The sequence below is a fragment of the Ictidomys tridecemlineatus genome, chromosome 4 (genome assembly GCF_052094955.1).
Source record: "Ictidomys tridecemlineatus isolate mIctTri1 chromosome 4, mIctTri1.hap1, whole genome shotgun sequence".
In the NCBI taxonomy this organism is placed as follows: Eukaryota; Metazoa; Chordata; class Mammalia; order Rodentia; family Sciuridae; genus Ictidomys; species Ictidomys tridecemlineatus.
In genome coordinates, this window is record NC_135480.1 from 157,705,742 (window position 1) to 157,727,227 (window position 21,486).

General features: G+C 33.7%; 1 protein-coding gene across 3 annotated transcripts in view; it reads left to right on the top strand.

The window, feature by feature from the left end:
- Positions 1–21,486, top strand: part of Ccdc171 (coiled-coil domain containing 171) — a 378,035-nt gene that overhangs the window by 117,856 nt on the left and 238,693 nt on the right. For all 3 annotated transcript variants that reach the window (XM_078047666.1, XM_078047667.1, XM_078047665.1), the window contains one exon: positions 13,145–13,247. In XM_078047666.1, the coding sequence (XP_077903792.1) occupies positions 13,145–13,247 (103 nt within the window). The remainder of the gene's footprint in view (positions 1–13,144; positions 13,248–21,486) is intronic.

Below are 21,486 nucleotides of genomic sequence, written 5' to 3' on the forward strand. Positions count from 1 at the left end.
CCTACCCACTCAGTGGCTTGAGCAGTGGGATGCAGACTAGTCTTCAGTGGCTGGCTGGGCACTGTAATCTTCGGTGATCTTCAGGGATCTGCTAGGATATTCAGGGATCTGCTGGATAGGCATAGAGAGCACCTGCATTACTTCCAGTATAGTCTGTGAACTCAGTTTGAGTAGCAGTCCATTAAAGTTTTATTTTTTTAAATTTATTTATTTATTCTAATTTGTTACATATGACAGCAGAATGCATTTCAATTCATAGTACACATTTAGAGCAAATTTTTTCATGTCTCTGGTTGTACAAAGAAGTAGAGTCACACTATTAGTGTCTTCATACATGTAATTGGGTAATGATGTCCATGTGATTCCACTATCTTTCCTACTCCCCTGCCCCCTCCCTTACCCTTCCTCCCCTTGGCCCTATCTAAAGTTCCTTCATTTCTCCCATGCTCCACCCCCGCCCCCCACACTCCAACCATTATGGACCAGCATCCTAATATCAGAGAAAACATTTGACATTTCACTTAGCATAATATTCCCCAACTCTATCCATTTATCTGCAAATGTCATGATTTTATTCTCTTTTAATGCTGAGTAATATTCCATTGTGTATATGTACCACAGTTTTTTTTTTTTTTTTATCCATTCATCTACTTAAGGGCATCAGGGTTGGTTCCATAGTTTAGCTATTGTGAATTGTGCTGCTATTAACATTGATGTGGTGGTGTCCCTGTAGTATGGTGTTTTTAATTTCTTTGGGTATAAACCAAGGAGTGGGATAGCTGGGTTAAATGTTGGTTCCATTCCAAATTTTCCAAGGAATCTCCACACTGCTTTCCAGATTGGCTGCACCAATTTGCAGTCCCACCAGCAATGTATGAGTGTGCCTTTCCATCCACGTCCTTGCCAACATTTATTGTTGTTTGTATTCTTGATAGCTTCCATTCTGACTGGAGTGAGATGAAATCATAAAATAGTTTTGATTTGCATTTCTCTTATTGCTAGAGATGTTGAACATTTTTTCATAAGTGTGTTGATTGATTGTATATCCTCTTCTGAGAAGTGTCTGTTCAGTTCCTTGGCCTGTTTATTGATAAGGTTATTTGTTTTTTTGGTGTTAAGGTTTTTGACTGCTTTATGTATCCTAGAGATTTGTGCTCTATCTGATGTGCTTGTGGTAAAGATTTGCACCCAAATTGTAGGTTCTCTATTCACCTCACTGATTTTTTTTTTGCTGAGAAGAAGCTTTTTAGTTTGAATCCATCCCATTGATTGATTCTTGCTTTTAATTCTTGTGCCATAGGAAGTCAGGGCCTAATTCAACATGATGGAGATTTGGGCCTACTTTTTCTTCCATTAGGTGCAAGGTCTCTGGTTTAATTCCTAGGTCCTTGATCCATATCGAGTTGAATTTTGTGCATGGTGAGACATAGAGATCTAATTTAATTTTGTTATCTAATTTCATGTGGATTTCTAGTTTTCCCAGCACCATTGTTGAAGAGGCTATCTTTTCTCTATATATTATGTTTTTATTTAATATGAGATAACTATAATTATGCATGTTTGTCTCTGTGTCTTCTATTCTGTACCATTAGTCTACCAGTCTGTTTTGGTGCCAATTGTTACTCTTGCTCTGTAGTATAGTTTAAGTTCTGGTCTAGTAATGCCACCAGTTTCACTCTTCTTGCTAAAGATTGCTTTAGCTATTCTGAGTCTCTTATTTTTCCAGATGAACTTTATGACTGCCTTTTCTTTTTCTTTTTTTTAATATTTAGTTTTTAGTTTTAGGTGGACACAATATCTTTATTTTGTTTTTATGTGGTGCTGAGAATCAAACCCAGTGCCTCACGCATGCTAGGCTAGTGTGCTACCACTTGAGCAACATCCCCAGCCCCATATGACTGCTTTTTCTATTTCTATGAGGAATGTCATTGGGATTTTTATTGGAATTGCATTGAATCTAGATAGTGCTTTGGTAGTATGATCATTTAGACAATATTAATTCTGCCTATCCAAGAATAAGGTAGATCTTTCCATCTTCTAAGGTCTTTTTAAATTTCTTTCTTTAGTGTTCTGTAATTTTCATTGTAGAAGTCTTTCACCTCTTTCACTAAGTTGATTCCCTAATATTTTATTTTTTTTGATGTTATTATAAATGGGGTGGTTTTCCTAGTTTCTCTTTCTGAGGATTTGTCACTGATGTACAGAAATGCCTTTGATTTATGGATGTTGATTTTATATCCTGCTACTTTGCTGAATTCATTTATTAGTTCTAGAAGATTTCTGGTGGAGCTTTTTGGGTCTTTTAGGTATAGAATAATATCATTGTCAAATAGAGCTAATTTGAGTTGTTCTTTTCCTATCCGTATTCCATTAATTTCTTTTGTCTAATTGCTCTGGGTAGTTTCAAGAACTACGTTAAATAGAAGTTGTGAAAGAGGGCATAGAGGGAATGCTTTCAATTTTTCTCCATTTAGAATGGTGTTGGCCTGGGACTTGGCATAGATAGCTTTTACAATGTTGAGATATGTTCCTGATAGTCCTAGTTTTTCTAGTTTTTTGAACATGAAGGGGTGCTGTATTTCATCAAATGCTTTTTCTGCATCTATTCATATGAGTCTTATCTTTGAGTCTACCCATGTGATGAATTAAATTTATTGATTTCCATATGTTGAACCAACCTTGCATCCCTGGGATGAACTATACTTGATCATGGTGCATTATGTTTTTGGTATGTTTTTGTATTTGATTTGCCAGATTTTATTGAGAATTTTTGCATCTATGTTCATTAGAGATATTGGTTTGAAGTTTTCTTTCTTTGATGTGTCTTTACCTGGTTTTGGAATCAGGGTGATATTTGCTTCATAGTATGTATTTGCAAGTGTTCCCTCTTTTTCTATTTCCTGAAATAGTTTGAGGAGTATTGGTGTTAGTTCTTCTTTAAAGTTCTTGTAGAACTCAGCTGTGTATCCATCCAGTCCTGGGCTTTTCTTGGTTGGTAGGCTTCTGATGGTATCCTCTATTTCCTTGCTTGATCTGTTTCAATTGTGTTTATCATTCTGATTTAGTTTGGGCATATCATATGCCTTTAGAAATTTACTGATGCCTTTGATATTTTCTATTTTATTGCAGTACAAATTTTCAAAATAATTTCTAATTATCTTCTGTTTCTGTAGTGTCTGTTATGATCTTTTCTTTTTCATCATGGTTGTTAGTAAATTGAGTTTTCTCTCTCCTTCTCTTTGTTATCATGGCTAATGGTTTATCAATTTTATTTATGTTTTCAAAGAACCAACTTTTTTGTTATTTTTAAAAGTTTTTTTTTGTATTTATAGAAGGACAGCATTCACTTATTTTATTTGCTTATTTTTTTTTTAAGTGGTGCTAAGGATTGAACCCAGTGCCTCATGCATGCTGGGCAAGTACTCTGCCACTGAGTCCCAGCCCCAGCCCCAGCCCCCCCAAAAACAACTTTTTATTTTGTCAATTTTTTAATTGTTTCTTTTGTTTCAATTTCATTTCTGATTTTAATTATTTCCTGTCTTTTACTGCTTTTGGGGTTGATTTGTTCTTATTTTTCTAGGGCTTTGAGATGTAATGTTAGTTCATTTATTTGTTGACTTTTTTTTCTTTTAAGGAATGAACTCCATGCAATCAACTTTCCTCTTAGAACTGCATTCATAGTTTTGTATGAGTTTTTGATATGTTGTATCAGTGTTCCTTATTTACCTCTAAGAATTTTTAAATTTTCTCTTTGATGTCTTTTGCATCCCATTTTTCATTTAAAAGCATATTATTTAGTCTCCAGGTGTTGGAGTATCTTTTATTTTTATTTTATCATTGATTTCTAATTTTATTCCATTATGATCTGATAGAATGCAGGGTAGTATCTCTACTTTTTTGTATTTGCTAAGAGTTGCTTTGTGGCATAGTATATGGTCTGTTTTAGAGAAGGACCCATGTACTGCTGAGAAGAAAGTGTATTCGTTCATTGAGGGATGAAATTATCTATATATAGTCTGTTAAGTCTAAGTTATTGATTGTATTATTGAGTTCTATGTTTCTTTGTTCAGCTTTTGTTTGGAAGATCTATCCAGTGGTGAAAGAGGTGTGGTAAAGTCACCCAGAATTATTGTATTGTGGTCAGTTTGACTCTTGAACCTGAAAAGAGTTTGTTTGATGAACGTAGATGCTCCATTGTTTGGGGCATATGTATTTATAATTATTATGTCTTGTTGATGTATGGATCCCTTGAGCAGTAAGAAATGTCCTTCTTTATCCCTTTTGATAAAATTTGGCTTGAAGTCTACTTTTTTGATATGAAGATAGAAACCCCTGCTTGCTTCTGCAGTCCATATGAGTGGTATATTTTTTCTGAATCTTTCACTCTCAGTCTGTGGATGTCTTTTCCTATGAGATGATTCTCTTGAAGGCAGCATATTGTTGGGTCTTTTTAAAAAATTCAGTCTGCCAGTCTATGTCTTTTGATTGGTGTGTTTATGCCATTAACATTCAGGGTTATTATTGAGACACGATTTGTATTCCTGGTCATATTTGTTCATTTTTGATATTTAACTTGAGTTGTTTTCTCTTTTGATTAGTATTTCCTTTAATTTAATACCTCCCTTTGCTGATTTTCGTTTTCTCCTCAGGAATATTTTGCTGAGGATGTTCTGTAGTGCAGGCTTTCTGTTGTAAAGTTGCTTAGGGCCTCCCTAAGTTGCTGAAACTGGCCTTGAACTTGTGATCCTCCTGCCTCAGCCTTTGAGCTAACAGCTTGTTTTCTAGTTTAGGTCATTTTCTGGGCCATTATTCAAATTTTAGTTTTTATTTTCTTGTTGCATTGAAAGAGAAAATTAAAGCCACTTTCCTCATGGGTTTTCTACTGAGATCATGATGTTACTAATAAAATACTAAGACTTCAGGACATTTAATACTTAAAAATACCACTTGTATAATTTGAAATAGTATAGACTTAGCTAAAAGAGCCTTTAGTGAAAAACGAGTCCAGGATAAACAAAGTGTTAAAATAAATCCCAAGTCTTTTGGGGATATTTAATAAATACATACCAAGTTGACTTTGACTTTAATTATAGTTAAATTCTTCCTAATTAATGTCTGGATTTAAAAGGTAGGATTTATAAATTAGTGATATATAGTAAATATTTTTTCTACATTTTTTATTGGTGCATTATAATTGTACATATTATTGGATTTGTTGTTACACATTTGTACATGCACACAGTATAATAATGATTTTTAATGTCAGAATTCATAGATTTTTAAAATAGGATACCTGAGGATTTAACAAAATTAATTTTATATTCTCACAAACAGGTGAATACAGTACATGAAACTTTACAGAATTTGACTTAAAAATTGTGAATAAAAATTGAGCTTGTCATTTAAAAGTCTATGAATTCAGTAATATTTAATCGACAATTAAATAAAACTGAATTTTCAGTTTAAAATTCTTAGTGATCATGTGTATTGAAGTTCATCAGAAGCTGAATAGATCAAGCTGGGTCTTTTAGACATAACTCTGAGTTTTGATATCTGCTCCTCTTGAATCAGGGGAGCTTTCATTTTCAAATTGGTATTATTAGGATGCTTTGTGCTTTCTTCAATGAAATTTTCTTAAGTCCATCATTTCTTGAGATTTGCTTTTCTGCCACTCAGTAATATTTAGCTATAGCTCTAGGAGAGATCACATATTGAAAAGGGAATTCTAGTTCTCATGAGATTTGTGCAAAGAATGTTTTATTCTCTAAAGAACTTGTGATTGAAAATGGTCAAGTGTATATTTTCCTCCTGTACTTTAGGAGCTTAACTGTTTATATAATAATAGTGACTGCTAGCATCAGATAGGATTTTGAAAAGTACATTGATTGTTATGCTTTGTGGTGATTTTAGTGTTTCTTAAGAATAATTTTGCTTCAAATGATCTGTTAGATTTGCTTTAGAACATGTTTCTGATTTGCAGGTGTTCAAAACTAATGGACAGATAAATAGTATATTCTGCATTTTAAGAATCGTTGATTCCTGTTTTGCACCCAGTGTACTAATAAACATTGTTTTTGCTGATTCTTAATGGCCTTTAAAATTTAATACTATTAAATAGTATTCATCAAATGTGTTTCTTTATGTATTTTAGTGTTTATGGGTCGAGTTTGCTAAATTTATGATATAGCTTAAAGCTTTTGTTTTTTATTTTTTTTTAGTTGTAAATGGACACAATACCTTTATTTTATTTATTTATTTTTATGTGGTGCTGAGGATTGAACCCAGTGCCTCAGTGCCTCATGTGTGCTAGGCAAGCACTCTACCACTGGGCCAAAACCCCAATCCTGGCTTAAAGCTTTTTTATTAATTTTTTTGAAATTTATTCTTACATAAACTAGTAAAATTTTGAAAATTCAAATCCTATTTTGACTAGGGAAAAAGTAAAATGATAATAAGTGTGTGTGTGTGTGTGTGTGTGTGTGTGTGAGAGAGAGAGAGAGAGAGAGAGAGAGAGAGAGAGAGAGAGAGAGAGAGAGAGAAAGAGAGATGTTTATAAGTTATGGCCTATATTCATATTGAAAGATAGCATTTACTTAAAAATAAATGAATTGTTAAAGCCAAGTAAGGGAAGTAATATTTCATTATGAGAGATAAGCAAGTGGGATCATAAAATGCTCATATATATGGAATCTGTATAGGCAAGCAAGGAAAGAACTAAGAGATACAGGCTATCATTAATATGATCAAGCAAAAACTGCAGATGGTTATTATTATAAAAACTGACTAGACCAAATTCAGGTCAGCTCAACAAGCTCTCCTTCAGCCCTTCAAATACACTGAGTGTGTAATGGTAAGTAGGTAAAGATATGATGAAAAGGTGAGCTATGGAAGCAAAAGTATATGATATTGATTATAGGTTTTAATGCTTTTTTTATTTAGAGTTTTTCATAATTGCTTAACGTATTCAAATAAAAAACTTAAAGCTTATTTGAATTCTAAAGTAGTCCTTGGTTTAGGGTAGGTGATCAGTTTTTCCTACTATTTTGACTTATTATTATAATTGTCCTTCATAGCTTTTATTGTTATGTGTGACTCAAGTTAGCTTTTTCTATTGTAGATCAGTAAAGCCCATTTTCCAGTTTTTAGGTATAAATATGTATTTGCATATGCTTTCTGTATGTTTCTTGCATTAGAAAATTTTATTTACAAGCCTTTCTGTTTGTGATTCTCAATATGAGCAAAAAAAAGACAGATAAGTTTTTGCAAATTCCAAGATGATCATGAAACATAAAAGAATAGCTTATTATGTTTAATCCAGAGATACATTGAATTCAGCAATATGAAAGATGTAGTGTATCAAGGTGGAAATAAAGGTAGTTTTTTTTTGTCATCTGTTGATCTTTCTGGCTGAAGATATTTTATAACCAACCTTGATTCCTCATTAGTAATGCATTAAGATCTGGCTTTCACAGTTTTCTGACCCTTTTTAAAAAAATATATTTTGGTATTTTTAGTCCTCTGTCTATACACTAGTTATAGATTGAGCATCTCATCTAGTAGTCCTTGGTTCAGGGTAGGTGATCAGAAAGTGTTCATCTAAACATCATCTGGTAGTCATGATAGCACTAAGGGACTTTTACTAGTATTAATAAAATCAAATATAATTCAGTCTTCTGAATTCTTTTTCTCAGTCACAATATCCACCCCATCATAAGGAAGCAAATGCTTTATGTGAATATGCTTGAGGCAAAATAAAGAGTCCTTTCATCCTATAGTTTTATCTTTTAAACTTCTAGGGATATTTAGAATTATAGAATTTGTTGAATTAATGATTTAACATTTAACCTAAACTTATTCTTTAGGTCACACAATAAAACATTAGAAACAATATTTTATTTCTGGCACTTTGTTTTCAACCCAGTGGTTTTATTTATTTAATTGATAGATTCTGCTTGAATTCTAGTATTGTCACATTAAAAGGCTACTAAGAAAACTCACATCTTTGGGAACAAATTTTAAATATAAGCACAATCCAGCACTTAAAACATAGTTTTATTATATGAATGAAGAATGAAAGTTTCATTTGTAAATCCAGAATAATTTATTAGAAAAATTGCCAGTTATAAAACAAGCAGTTTTTTCATATTAGCTGAGTTTTTTTTTTAGTACAAGCTAATATATTATTAGACTATTAGCCTGATATCTCAGGAGAATGTTATAAAAATTATTAATCTAAATAAGTCATAGTAATTTCTAGGTATAGTTAGCTTCTTATAAAATCTGGTCAGTGATCAATCTTTTCTTTGCTCTTTGAATAATTTTATACTAATCAATATTTTATGGATAATTTGACTTTAAATTGTAATGGTATTGAAATTTTAGCTCCTATTTTAATTTGGATTGAGTCCTTCCCTTTAAAGAGATTACTGTTGCATTGGAATTTAATTGAAACTTTTTATGTTAAGCTGTCTCCAAGAATGTAATTTATCAGACTTTCTCCACTTATAATTCCTATAAACTTTTATACCTTGATATTGATGGGAACTTAGCCTCGGTTAACATAAAATAATAGAAAGAACATATATTTTGGAACATATATTTTGAACTTTCTTTTAATCCCAGCTCTATTTCTCTCCCTCCCCCCTCATACTGGGGATTGAACCATATTTCCAGCCCTTTTATTTTGTGAGACAGAGTCCCTCACTAAGTTGCTTAGGGCCTCCCTAAGTTGCTGAAACTGATCTTGGACATGTGATCCTTCTGCCTCAGCCTCCAGAGTTGCTGGAATTATAGGTGTGCTTCACCATACCTGGTCCAGTCCTATCTTTTAATAGTTGTGTAGCATTTAGTGATATCCTTCTGAATTTGTTTGCTTATTTGTTAAATGGAGCTATTTTTATCATGTAGAGTTTTTGATGAGTATTAAAGATAATACAGTACTGGGTGTGGTGGGTAGCACAGACCTGTAATCCCGGTGGAAAGCCAGCGTCAGCAATTCAGCAAGACCCTAGGCAATTTAGCAAGACCCTGTCTCTAAATAAAATATAAAAAGGGCTGGAGATGTGGCTCAGTGGTTAAGTACTCCTGAGTACCCATTACCTGCCCCCCCCCAAAAAAAAGGAAAAAAAAGATCATATAAGGATGGAAAAAAAAAAAGATCGTATAGAGGATGGAAAAATATGTCATGCACACAACAAAAAGAACTGGAGTGAATATACTTTATATCAGACAAGATAGATTTTTTTTGGAATAAAAATGTTACTAAAGGTAAAGAGAGATATCTTAAAATAAAAAAAGAGTCAATTCACCAGGAAGATCTAACAGTCATAAACATATACACTTAACAACAGAGCTCCAAAAATGAGAAGCAAAATCTGCCAACAATTGAATAATTTAGATGAAATGGATAAATTTATAGAAAGACACTGTTTTAGTCAGCTTTTTTGCTGTTGTGACTAAAAACCTGACAGGAACAATTTTAGAGGAGGAAAAGTTTATTTGGAGGCTCAAAGTTTTAGAGGTCTCAGTCTACAGACAACTGGCTTCATTCCTGCAGGCTTAAAGTGAGGTTGAACATCATGGTGGAAGAGTGTGGTGGAGGGAAGCAGCTCACATGATGATCAGAAAGCAGAAACAGATTCTACTCTCAAGATGCAAAATATATACCCTAAAGGCATGCACCTAGGGACCAGTCTCCTCCAGCCACACCCTAACTGCCTTCAGCTACCACTTAGTTAATTCTATCAGGGATAACCGACACAAACTACTGGAACTAGTTAAAATGGAAGAGAAAATCAAGAGATTGAATTAGTAATCAAAAACTTCCCATAAAGAAAAGCACAGGCCTGGATCACTTCATTGGTAAATTATAACTGTTTAAGAAGAATCAATACAGATTCTTTCCAAGTCCTTTTAAAACACAGAAAAGGAGGTTAACACTTCCAGTCTCATTCTGTGAAGTTAGTAGTATTACCTTGATACCAAAACCAAAGACACCAAAAGAACAGAAAACCACAGACCAATGTCCCTTTTAAATATAGATGCTAAAATTCCCACATAATACTTGCAAATTGAGTTTTTGGCAAGATATAAAAAAGATTTTGTGACATGATCAAGTAGGATTTATTCCAGGAAGGTAAGATTGGCATAGTACATAATATAGCTTAGAGATCTTTCTATATCAGGATGTGACAAAGAATTTCCTCCTCCTATTTAAAGTCTGTGGGAGAACCCTAATTGATGTGACAGTCTTCTGTTGATACTATGTACTTTAACTGTTATTTTAAATTCTAGGTATTGTCTAGGTACTAAGTATACACTAGTGTGAATGAAAAAATATTTCCCACCTACAGGAGCTTATTTTTTTGAAATAGATATAGAAATAAAAGATAAACTCAAAAGTAGAGCATTATTGTGGTAAGTGCTGAGAAGGATGTGATCAAGGGAATGCAGGATGCAAAGGCCATTTTTTCCTAAAGAGGTGATAATTAACTTATTTATTTATTCAGATAAATTATCAATTTATTCAGATAAATTGATAATTTATCTGAATAAATAAATAAATTAATTAATTTTACATACAGTAAAAATTATCTCTTATCTAGGTTTCACTTTCTGTGGTTTCAGTTACCTGTGGTCAACTGTAGTTCAAAAATATTTAATGTAAAATTTCATAAATAACAAATTCCTAAGTTTAAATTCAGCTGAGTGGTATGATAAAATCTCATATCATCCTGTCCAGGACATTCATCATCTTTTTGTCCAGTGCATCCTTAAATCCATTACCTGCCTGTTAATCACTGAGTACCATTCTCAGTATTGGATTAGTCAAAATATCACAGTGTTTGTGTTCAGGCAAGCGTTACTTTACTTAGTAATTACTCCAGAGAGTACTGATACTGGCAATTCTTCTGCCAAGGAGAATGCTTAAAATGCTTCCTTTAAGTGAAAAGGTGAAAGTATAATATATTTTCAGAGAGATTGGGGACCGAATTTATGTAACTTTTATTATAGTATATTTTAATTGTCCTATTTTATTGTTATTGTTATTACCCTAAACTGTATCTAATTATAAATTAAATTTTATCATAGGTACATATGCATAGGAAAAAATTAGGAAAAGATTATATATAGGGTTCAGTATCATCTGTGCCTTAAGTCATCACTGGGGGTCTTGGAATATTTCCGCTTTGGATAAGAAGGGACTGCTGAGCTGCGTGCGGTGGCAAACGCCTGTAATCCCAGCGGCTTGGGAGGCTGAGACAAGAGGATTGTGAGTTCGAAGCCAGCCTCAGCAACAGCAAGGTGCTAAGCAACTCAGTGAGACCCTGTTTCTAAATAAAATATAAAAAAGCTGGGAATGTGGCTCAGTGGTTGAGTGCCCCTGAGTTCAATCCTTGGCACCGCCCCACAAAGAAAAGAAGGGACTGTTGTATTTTAAGAATGTAATTTCATCCTGTAATATCTATTTTCCCATTTCTTCTTTATTTATAAGCAATCTTTCACTAGGGCTTTTATCTTACCAGCTTTTAAATAAAGAAGTTTTTTATATATTTAAAAAAGAGCTCTCTGACCCCACTCTCCTTTTCAAATACTGCCCTTTATTTCTCCTTCCCTTCTTACTAAGAAAGGTTGTCTCAACCTTGTTTCCATTCATTCATCTTTCATTCAATTAGGAAAAAAATCAGGTTTACTCCTTCAACATATTCCAGGCTGGGTTATATCTATATTACAGGGAAGAAGATTTCATCAGTCACCAATGACCTCCAAACATAGTGAACACTTTTTAGTCATCATTTTGCTTGATGTTTCTGTGGCATTAAACATAATCGACAACTCTCACCTTGAAATATTTTCTTGTTTTTCACGACAATGTACCCTTCTTTTTTCCTTCTTTTTTTGGTCTTCTTAGTTGGCTTCTTTTCTAAAAAATGTAGTAGTAGTTCCTTAAGAGTTTGTCCTAGGCTCTTTTTACTTCCCTTCAGGCACTTTTTTTTTTTTTTTTAAAGAGGGGTGCTACTTGGGATTGGACCCAGGGCTTTACCACTGAGCTACACTTCCAGCTCTTTTTATTATTATTATTATTATTTATTTTGAGATAAGGTCTTGCTAAGTTGCCTTGAACTTGTGATCCTCCTGCCTCAGCCTCCTGAGTTGCTGGGATTACAGGTGTGCGCCACCACACCTGACTCAGGCATTCTTAAGGCAGGCTTCCGATATCATTTGTAGATGATTACCAAATCTATACTTGAGCTCTCTTCTGGGCTTTGCACCAGTATGTTCAGGTACTTCCCATATTGTTCTATTTTATTTGTTCTTTACTCATTTAAATATATTTATTTAGGACCTGATAATTACCAAACATTGTGCTAGTGCTAGGAGTGTCTTTATGTATCTTCAGTGGAATTGATCAAAAGAGAATTCATGATTCATATGTCTGTTCAAAATAAGCAAGTAAAAAGAACCAATAACAGTCAAAATAAGACCTTTTCTATTTTGTTATTTCCATTCAACTGCTAATATCAACCTCCTCATAGTTTGAAACCTTGAGATTAGTCTTGACTCCTCCCTTTATCTGCATGTTTCCCTGTCATTATCCAGTCCTGTTGAATCCAATCAATCTAGTCTAACCCAATGCAGTGTTACTAAGGTTTGGCCATTTCACCTTCTAGGTTTCTTTCCAATGCATCCACTGTCCCCCACTTTTCACTGAGTACCTGGACCAAGCTATAATCACTTCAGCATTTTCTTCTAATGGGTCCTAACAGCATTCACTTTTGATTACCATTTGGCAATTTGCCACATGACTGTAAGCATGATTTTTAAACGGATTCCTTAATACTTCTATCTCAATTATCTTATGTATAAAATTCTTACCATCTATCATAGATTTACTACAAAGACAAAAATATTTACCATGTATAAAATGCTTAGAATAGTGCTGGCACTAAATCCTCAGTAAATTATTAATGAGTATAGTATTACATTAGGCCATGTAAAAAGTGTGATTAAGATAGAAAGATTTACTAATAATAGATTTAAATGGAGTAATTAATATATTAGTTGTGCTATACACATTTATCCTAAAATCTCTAGCTCTTATAATACGTGACCTTATTATGTGTAATTTTTCCTTAATTAAAAGGCTAAGAAGCACCAGGCCTTCCTAGTAGAGACATGTGAAAATAACGTGAAAGAATTGGAATCGATCTTGGACAGCTTTACTGTGTCGGGCCAGTGGACATCAGGTTAGTTGAAGGTATAAAATGACAGATGCATCTGTCAATGTTCCAAAGTCACTACATTTTGGGAATTCTGCAGATGCCTCTTATAGTCCCTCATCTCAACATGTTTTGATTTGATGACATGATAAGAGGAGTTCTCACAGCAGTCAGTTGGCCTAGCTGGCTGGGAAAGGGTGATGGAATGTGGACCTGCTGTTGTCCTCCCAGAACTTGATTTACAAGTGTTGGGGTCTGTATGATTGGACAGACAAGGGCTCACTTGCTGTGTTCTGAATCCAACTGAGAAAAAAGTCCTTAAAGTATACCTGCAAGGGGAACAGATGTTTCCATCAAACTGAGCCAAATTCTGAGGCAACCTTCAGCAACTTAAAGGTCATGCATTCAAAAGGTTATGTAGGACACAGGCTGTAACAGAGTGCGTATTCTCTACTGTTGCTTTCTATGCTGGTTCTTGCTTTCATTTCCTAGTACTGTGTTTGTATACACACACACACCACCCACTTTAGATAGGAATGCTTAGGTAAAATATTTTGGTTTTAGTATTAGTCTACTTAATATGATTAAGAACAACAGAAGTCTTTTATTAGGTAGAAATATTTTGGGAACTAGCAAATATTAGTTGGCTAATGAATGCTAGTCGTGATTTCCACTTTTTTAACTTTTGCTTATATCATTGTGTATGCCCTAGTAGCTTTAATTTAAATGCTTTTATTTTTCTACCTGTTTTCTTTTATCATACCATCAACCTTGAATTATTTTGTTATTTTATGGCAATTATATTCTTCTAAAGGCATATAAAATTAAATTCTTTTCACTTAAAAATTGAGCTATAGAATTATTTATTTGATTTTTTTAAAGGGAAAAAAAGTAATTTCTTTAACAACTTTCCACAATGTAAGGACTTTATATCCTTGAAAAACTGAAAAGGATCTGATTAATGCTCATATTATGGATCTGAAAATTTCTCAGTGAACTAAGAGAAATTTAGGGGCTGGGTTCGTAGTGGTAGAGCGCTTGCTTGTCCAGCTTGTGTGAGGCCTTAGGTTCAATCCTCAGCACCACATAAAAATAAACAAATAAAATAAAGGTATTGTGTCCATCGACAACTTAAAAAAAAGTTTAGTTTGCTTTGCTATTGTTTTATTTAATTTTTAAATTTGCTTTCATTCTTCATCTATTTTTAGCTGTAATTTTACTGAATGTGTAACTTTCATTATTTTGATTTAAATGTTTCCTCAAAGCATGAATGTTTTATGTTTTGTTACTGTGGAAAAGTCAAAAATATAAAAATGACATTAAAAATACAGATATAGGCAACCAGTTTTTAATTATATTTGAAATAACATTGGAGGATAAAATTTGCTTTTGCAATAATAATGTTTTATTATTGAGATGTACCCATCGTGTTTAATGGGGTTAGGGTCTTTACAAATTGTTAAATATTATCATAGCATATCTTACACTTCGATATTATTTTAAATATTTCTTCAGAGTTTAATTATAAAAGCTAAGACTAATGAGGTCAGGTCTCCTTTTAATTTGAAAATGAAACCACTCACAAGTTATCATGAAACCTATAGAAAAAGTAATCTTTTACTAAAATTTTCCTTTTATTCTTATCTTTTAGTAACCATGTTTTTTAACTACCTGGTTTCCTGTATACATGTATACCCTATATATTTCAAAGAATATGTTCCTGGAAAAGGACTGTACTCTGAATTAACGATTTTTGGATTGTGATAGAGGACTCTTTCTTTTCAAATTGTCCTGGTTATTCCCTTTTTCACCTTCCTGGATCCAGGCTTCCCTGGTGTGTCTGTTTTGCATGGGGCCTTGTGGGCTGACATCTATGGGTCTGAGTTCATTTGCCCTATGGCTTCTGGTCCAGTTTGGACTGTGGAAACACCAGTAGGAGATTAAGTGAATGGAAGAAGAAAAAAGTCAGGGTATTTGTTTCCACTGGCCTTCTGCTCCAGTGTATTCCTGGAAATGGCTTCAGTTTTCACCTCTTATCAGGTGGGTCCTCTTTCATCCATGTGGCTCTTGTTAGACTGTGGTGACATGGTTCCCTCCACGTTACCTTTTAGGTTTAGGCATTGTTATCCTTTGGATGTGAGGGGGCCCCAGAAGCTCACGTGTGAGACAGTGCGTGAAGGTTCAGAGGAGAAATGATTGGATTGTGAGAGTCTTAACCCAATCAGTGAATTAATCCCTGATGGTGTTAACTGGGTGGTAACTAGAGGCAGATGGGGTGTGGCTGGAAGAAGTGGTTAATTGAGGGCATGGTTATGAGGTATATATTTTGTATCTGGAGCCGGAGTCTCTTTCTTGCTTCTTGATCACCATGATGTGAGTGCTTCTCTCTGCCACCCTCTCCTACCATGATTTTCAGCTTTACCTGAGCCCTGAAGGAATGGAGCTAGTCTTTTCTAGACTAAGACCTCAGAAACTGTGAGCCCTCAAATAACCTTTTTCTTCTTACAGTTGTTCCCGTCAGATTCTTTAGTCATAGCAGCTGACTAAATAGGCATGGTATTGGTTTTTCACTCATGCCTGTTCTTGGTCCCTCCTCATTATCTTATTGATTCTGTTAATCTGTCCACATTTCTATTAATAGTCTATTAGAATTTCTTCTGATGAACTGTTCTATGTTATCTAATTTCCTGGTAATTCACATACCTGCTTGGAATTTTGTTTCATTCCTGTCTTGCTTCCTTCAGTAACCCTATGTTACTACAATGGACATGGTTTCTGCTTACACTATCTTAGGTCGAGTTTTTGTTACTTAACCAAGAGGGATGTTACTAATAAATTCTATTGCTTAATGTTTTATGGAAGGACTAGCTCATTTGAAAAAGTTATCCTACACTAATTTGAGGATATATGTGTGATATACATAAAAACAGGAAAGAATGTCTACTTCAAATAGAAACATACTCTTACTTGGTAATATAGTAGCATTCTTAGAATATGTAACAAAATTAATTGAGTTTTCTTGGAAAAGTTTTCCAGAGACCTTCTGTTTTGTAGTTATGGCATGTAGGCAATACTTGCCTATGCTTTACTACTCCTTTTATTACCTTTACATACTATTCAATTCAGTTACCCTGTACCTATCCAGTATTTCAGGAAAAGTAATCCATAGTCGAAATTTAGAGAATCTGTTAGAAAATTGTGTTTTGACTTGCTCTTTAAAATAAAATAAAATGAATATAAATAATTTTTTTGAATTAATCTTAATCCAGAATTGATAGTAGTTGCCAGGTGTTCTGTTACCTCTCTTCAGATTTTATGGACTTCTACATAAAGAAATTTTCTGAAGCAAATGTAACATATTAGCTTATCTTCAGGTAGCAGACGGATAAAATTTCATTTAGTCCAAGAATGCTCAGTATTTTGTTTACTTAGAGGATTTTACTTGATCTCTTTACTATGATCAGTATGACAGTTTATACCTCATTACCTATTGCCTCCAACACCTCTGCCCTGGATGCTAACTGGTCTCTGATTCCACCTTTGCTTCTTTTTAGTTTGATTTCTTATTTTTTTGTGATGCTAGGGATCAAATCCAGGGCATATGCGTGCTATACAAGTGCTCTACCACTGAGCTACACCCCCAGCCCTTTCGTCTGCTTTCTTGATGGCTACAGAATGATCATTTTAAAACCCAAGTTATAAGCTTTCACTTATAAGATCTGAGAGTTCTGGGGAATATCATGGTAACTCTAGTTAATGATATTGTATTATGTACTTGAAATTGGCTAAGCAAGTTGATCTTAAATGTCTTTACCACTCTCTCCCCCCATGGTAATTATGTGTAAAGATGGATGTGTTAATTACCTTGATCATGATAATCATTTCACAATGCATAATAAATTCTCACATTATACATCTTGAATTTATACAATTTTTATTTGTTAAGTATGCTTCAATAAAGCCAGAAAAAAAAAAACCCAGCACAAAACTCTGTTAGAGCATGGCTTTCCTTTGATCTAAACATTCAGGTCCCTGCATTTTACTTAGAAGCCAAAGTGCTAACAGTGACTTACAGAACCCTTCATTACCTTATCCTTTATTAACCTTTTACCTCATTTCCTACTAATCTCCCCTCTTTCCTGGCTTTGGACCACTGGTCTCCTGCTATTTCTTGAACAAACTTGTACTTCCATTAGGGATCTTTGTGATGGCTGTCCCTGTTATCTAGAAAGTTTTTTTTTTTTTAAAACCTAATATGTCTGAATAGCTGTCTTTCTTTTTTTCTTCAAATCTATGCTTAAGTGTCAACTTCTTCATGAAGCTTACCCTGTGTATATTACTATGTCCTTTGCCTCACTACTTCTCCTTTTCCTGCGGTACTTTTTTTCCCCCTGAGCGCTTCTTGCTTTCAGACATTCATAACATACTGTGTAGTGCATTTCTTCTTATACCTAAGCTCCATGAAGGTAAGTCTCTTTCTCTCTTTTATTCATTAATGTGTTTTAGACAGCTTGAATAATAGTTGGCACAAAGCAATCACTCAAAAAGTATATTGTGAATGAATGAATAAAAGCACAAATTAATTAATTAATAGGTTGAAGTCTATTTCACATTTTAATGTTTGAGTTTCAAAGGTATTGGTGGAGTCTCTTTCCAATTTATAGCAGCTCTTGGGGGTAGAAAAATTGACCTTCAGTGGAAAGGAAGTGCAGTCTTTTGTGCATGACAGAAAATTCACCTTGATTGCTTATTATCATTAGACAAGACAGCCTCAATTTACTTGATCAGAGGCATTTACTTCCTGTTTCTGCTTTCTACTTCCATTAAAATTGAAGTTGTACAGCTGCTTATATATATATTTTTTTCTGGTTGAAATCATTATAGTAGGGTTTGTGTGGGGAAATCCTTTTCTACTTTGAGCCCATATAGTTAGTCTTTCTGCCTCAAGTGTTTCTTTTAATACAGTTTGTCCTCTGCCTGAGGGTGTTAGCAGACATCTGGAATACGGCTTTTACTTAAGTTCAAGAAAGTTTTGCTTGTGGTTCAGTCTTGATTCCTCCTCAGGGTGGTTGACGTTCATGTAAACTGAGACTTCAAACTTCTCCAACTCGTTCTTCCTTGAGGAAATCATTTGTAGTACTCTAGAGGTGATCTTGCTCCTTCTGCTTGGAGAAGCTGAAGGATCCTGGGAGATGATAACAACAGGGTTGGATGACTTTAGGTATGTGTATGTCTGCTAGGAATGGTGCATTCTTAGGGAGTGCTCCTAGGAAAACCAGGGCAACAAATTGGACTTTCCCTCTCTTATCTCTTTCTATACTTTTTCCTAAAAGAATGTTACCTAGACTTAATATTCTCTTAAGAATTTTAATTTTTCTTGTGAACCTTGGGGCCAGTGCCTTTTAACTAGAGATTCATGAGTTACTGAGAAGCTGAGGATAGCTATAAGAGCAGTTGACAGGGGTTCTTGGTGTCATTTTCCAATTTCTTCTCTTTGTTCCTATATCTCACAATTCATGGAGATTTACAAACCAAACCTGCCTTCCTTATTCATGCTGGTAGATTCAGTTTATGAAATTCTAGGAAGTGACTTCAATAAGAGTTCATATAACATTCTGTAAATGGATCAGAAATATTTGCCAACATATGTTGTTTATTGACTTTTCCTAACATGAAGAATACCTATAAATGTCAGAGTATTTTGTTTCAGGCATTTTTACTTTGGTTACAAGTTGGCCAGGGCAGAAGTCTATTTCTATTTTGCTTCATCTTATTCACAGTGTGTAAAAGGTAACATGTAGTAGTAATAAAATGATTCTAAGTCATTTAACTTTGAGCTAATTTACCATTAATTTCTAACCATCTGTATGCTTGTTCTTTTCAGTCTTATTCTTTTTTTTTTTTGGTACTAAGGATTGAACACAGGGGTGCACTCAACCGCTAAGCCACATCCCCAGCACTTTGTTATATTTTATTTAGAGACAAGGTCTCACTGAGTTGCTAAGTACCTTGCTGATTTGCTAAAAGTGGCTTTGAACTCGAAATCCTCCTGTCTCAGCCACCTGAGCTGCTGGGATTATAGGTGTGCTCCACCATGCCTGGCTTTTTCTTTTTATTTACCAACGTTCTTCATTTTTTACTTTACAGTTATACATAGATTTCATAGAAATAGAATACTGGTTCTCATTCATCTGAAAGTTTTAAAATAGACTATTTCTTCCTCTTTTTCCAGAAATGTAAATTTTAAATGATTAAAGTAAAACAATTTATTTTGTTTCATCTTGATTTCTTTTTGTTAAACCTGATTCCCTTTAAATTTTAAATAGTTTGTAGAGAGAGAGTATTGTTTAAAGAAAACATTCACATAAATTAAAAATTCTGATTTTTTTTATTGTTGGTCGTTCAAAACATTACATAGTTCTTAATACATCATATTTCACAGTTTGATTCAAGCGGGTTATGAACTCCCAACTTTACCCCGTATACAGATTGCTGTATCCCATCAGTTACCCTTCCATTAATTGACATATTGCCTTTCTAGTGTCTGATAGTAGAGAATAGGACAGACAGCAGAATACATCAGACACTAGAAAAATTCTGATTATTAAACATTACTTCACGTCTACATTGTAATTTGCTAAATGTAGAACAATCATGAGGTCATTTATGATTTGTAAAATGATGAGTTTTAAAATGATGGCTGCCAGTAGAATGACTTCAAACTTTTATACATATGAATGCATAATGAAGTTTTGAAAACACACAGCAATACTGGAAATACTTTGTGCGTGTATGTATATATTTCATTTTTTTCCCGAGCCAGTTTCTGGGGGAATACACACACTGGAATGAAGCACAACTTCCTATTTTGTCATATCCTATCTAACAGTAGATGTTTTATTTTCTTGCCAATATCTTTCCTACTTCAGAAATGGAAGGTCTATATTAATTTTAAATATAGGAAACTTTCTTTCTATTCTATGGGTGCTGCTTTCTGAAGAAATTAGAATATTTTCCCCATCTTTTCTCTCTCATTCTCATGTACATCTTATAATTCCCAGACTATAATCAGCTAGGAATGACCCAGGGACTAGAGATAAAGTTCCAAGTTCCCTTTACATTCCTAACTAGGGATCAAGATAAAAGAATCTTGGTTGCAGTTCATACTAGAGATAAATTTTTCCCTATAATCTATGTGGTAAATGTCATTATAATAGCTTTCTCCTTACTGAAAAATATAATTGGAACTATGCACATCCATGTAGTCCTCAGAAATTGATCTTCAAGGAACTTTTGATTAGTATTTGATGGTGTTCAAGGATGAGTCATATCGTCAGTGTTTCTTCAAACTTTATAAATATGGTTGTTTTCTTCTATTCATTTGGATATTAAGAAAAGGAAAACGAATGGAATTTGTGCAAAAAAACTATCACAAAATAAGGGGAAAAGAACAGTACCTTGAAAACATACAATAGAATGGTGAAATGAGTTACTGTGGAAATAAGAATAAAATTTAGAGACTATTTGTCATATACAATAGGATACAAAAAGAAATGATCATTATTAAGTAGGAATAATAAGCAAAAAGCTTATTAGAGAAAGATTAATCTTCCCTACCAAGAAAACTCAACATAAGATTAAAAGGTTTCCTACTTTATAGTAAGATAAGAAGGAGTATAAGGAAAATAAAATAGGATAGTAGATTTAAAATTTGTGAGATGCTATGTCAGAATTGACACTGGAAAAACAGTTTGATTTGGAGGAAAGAATGTAGAGGGAAAGAACAGAGATAAAATGCAGAGGAGAAGAACAAAGAAAACAGATAAAGGAGCTAAGGCAAAGAGAGAAGTTGGTATTATAGTACTGATATAAAGATTATAGGTTTTTATAGGGTCGAAACTAGAATAAATAAAACATGTAATAATTCAAGACATAACTTAAAAACACATCTTTGAGATAAAAAGCATAGGAGGAGTAGACAAACTCTAGACAGGGCAGAGGGGTTGGAGGGGAAGGGAAGAGGCATGGGGTTATTAATGGTGATGGAATGTGATGGATATTATTTTCCAAAGTACAGGTATGAAGACACAAATTGGTGTGAATATACTGTGTATACAGCCGGAGATATGAAAAATTGTGCTATATATGTGTAATAAGAATTGTAATGCATTCCACTGTCATATAAATAAAAAATAAATAAATAAGTAAAAAAAGCTTCTAATATTAAGATGGGATCACTACTTTCCAAGGGAAAATAATTAAGACT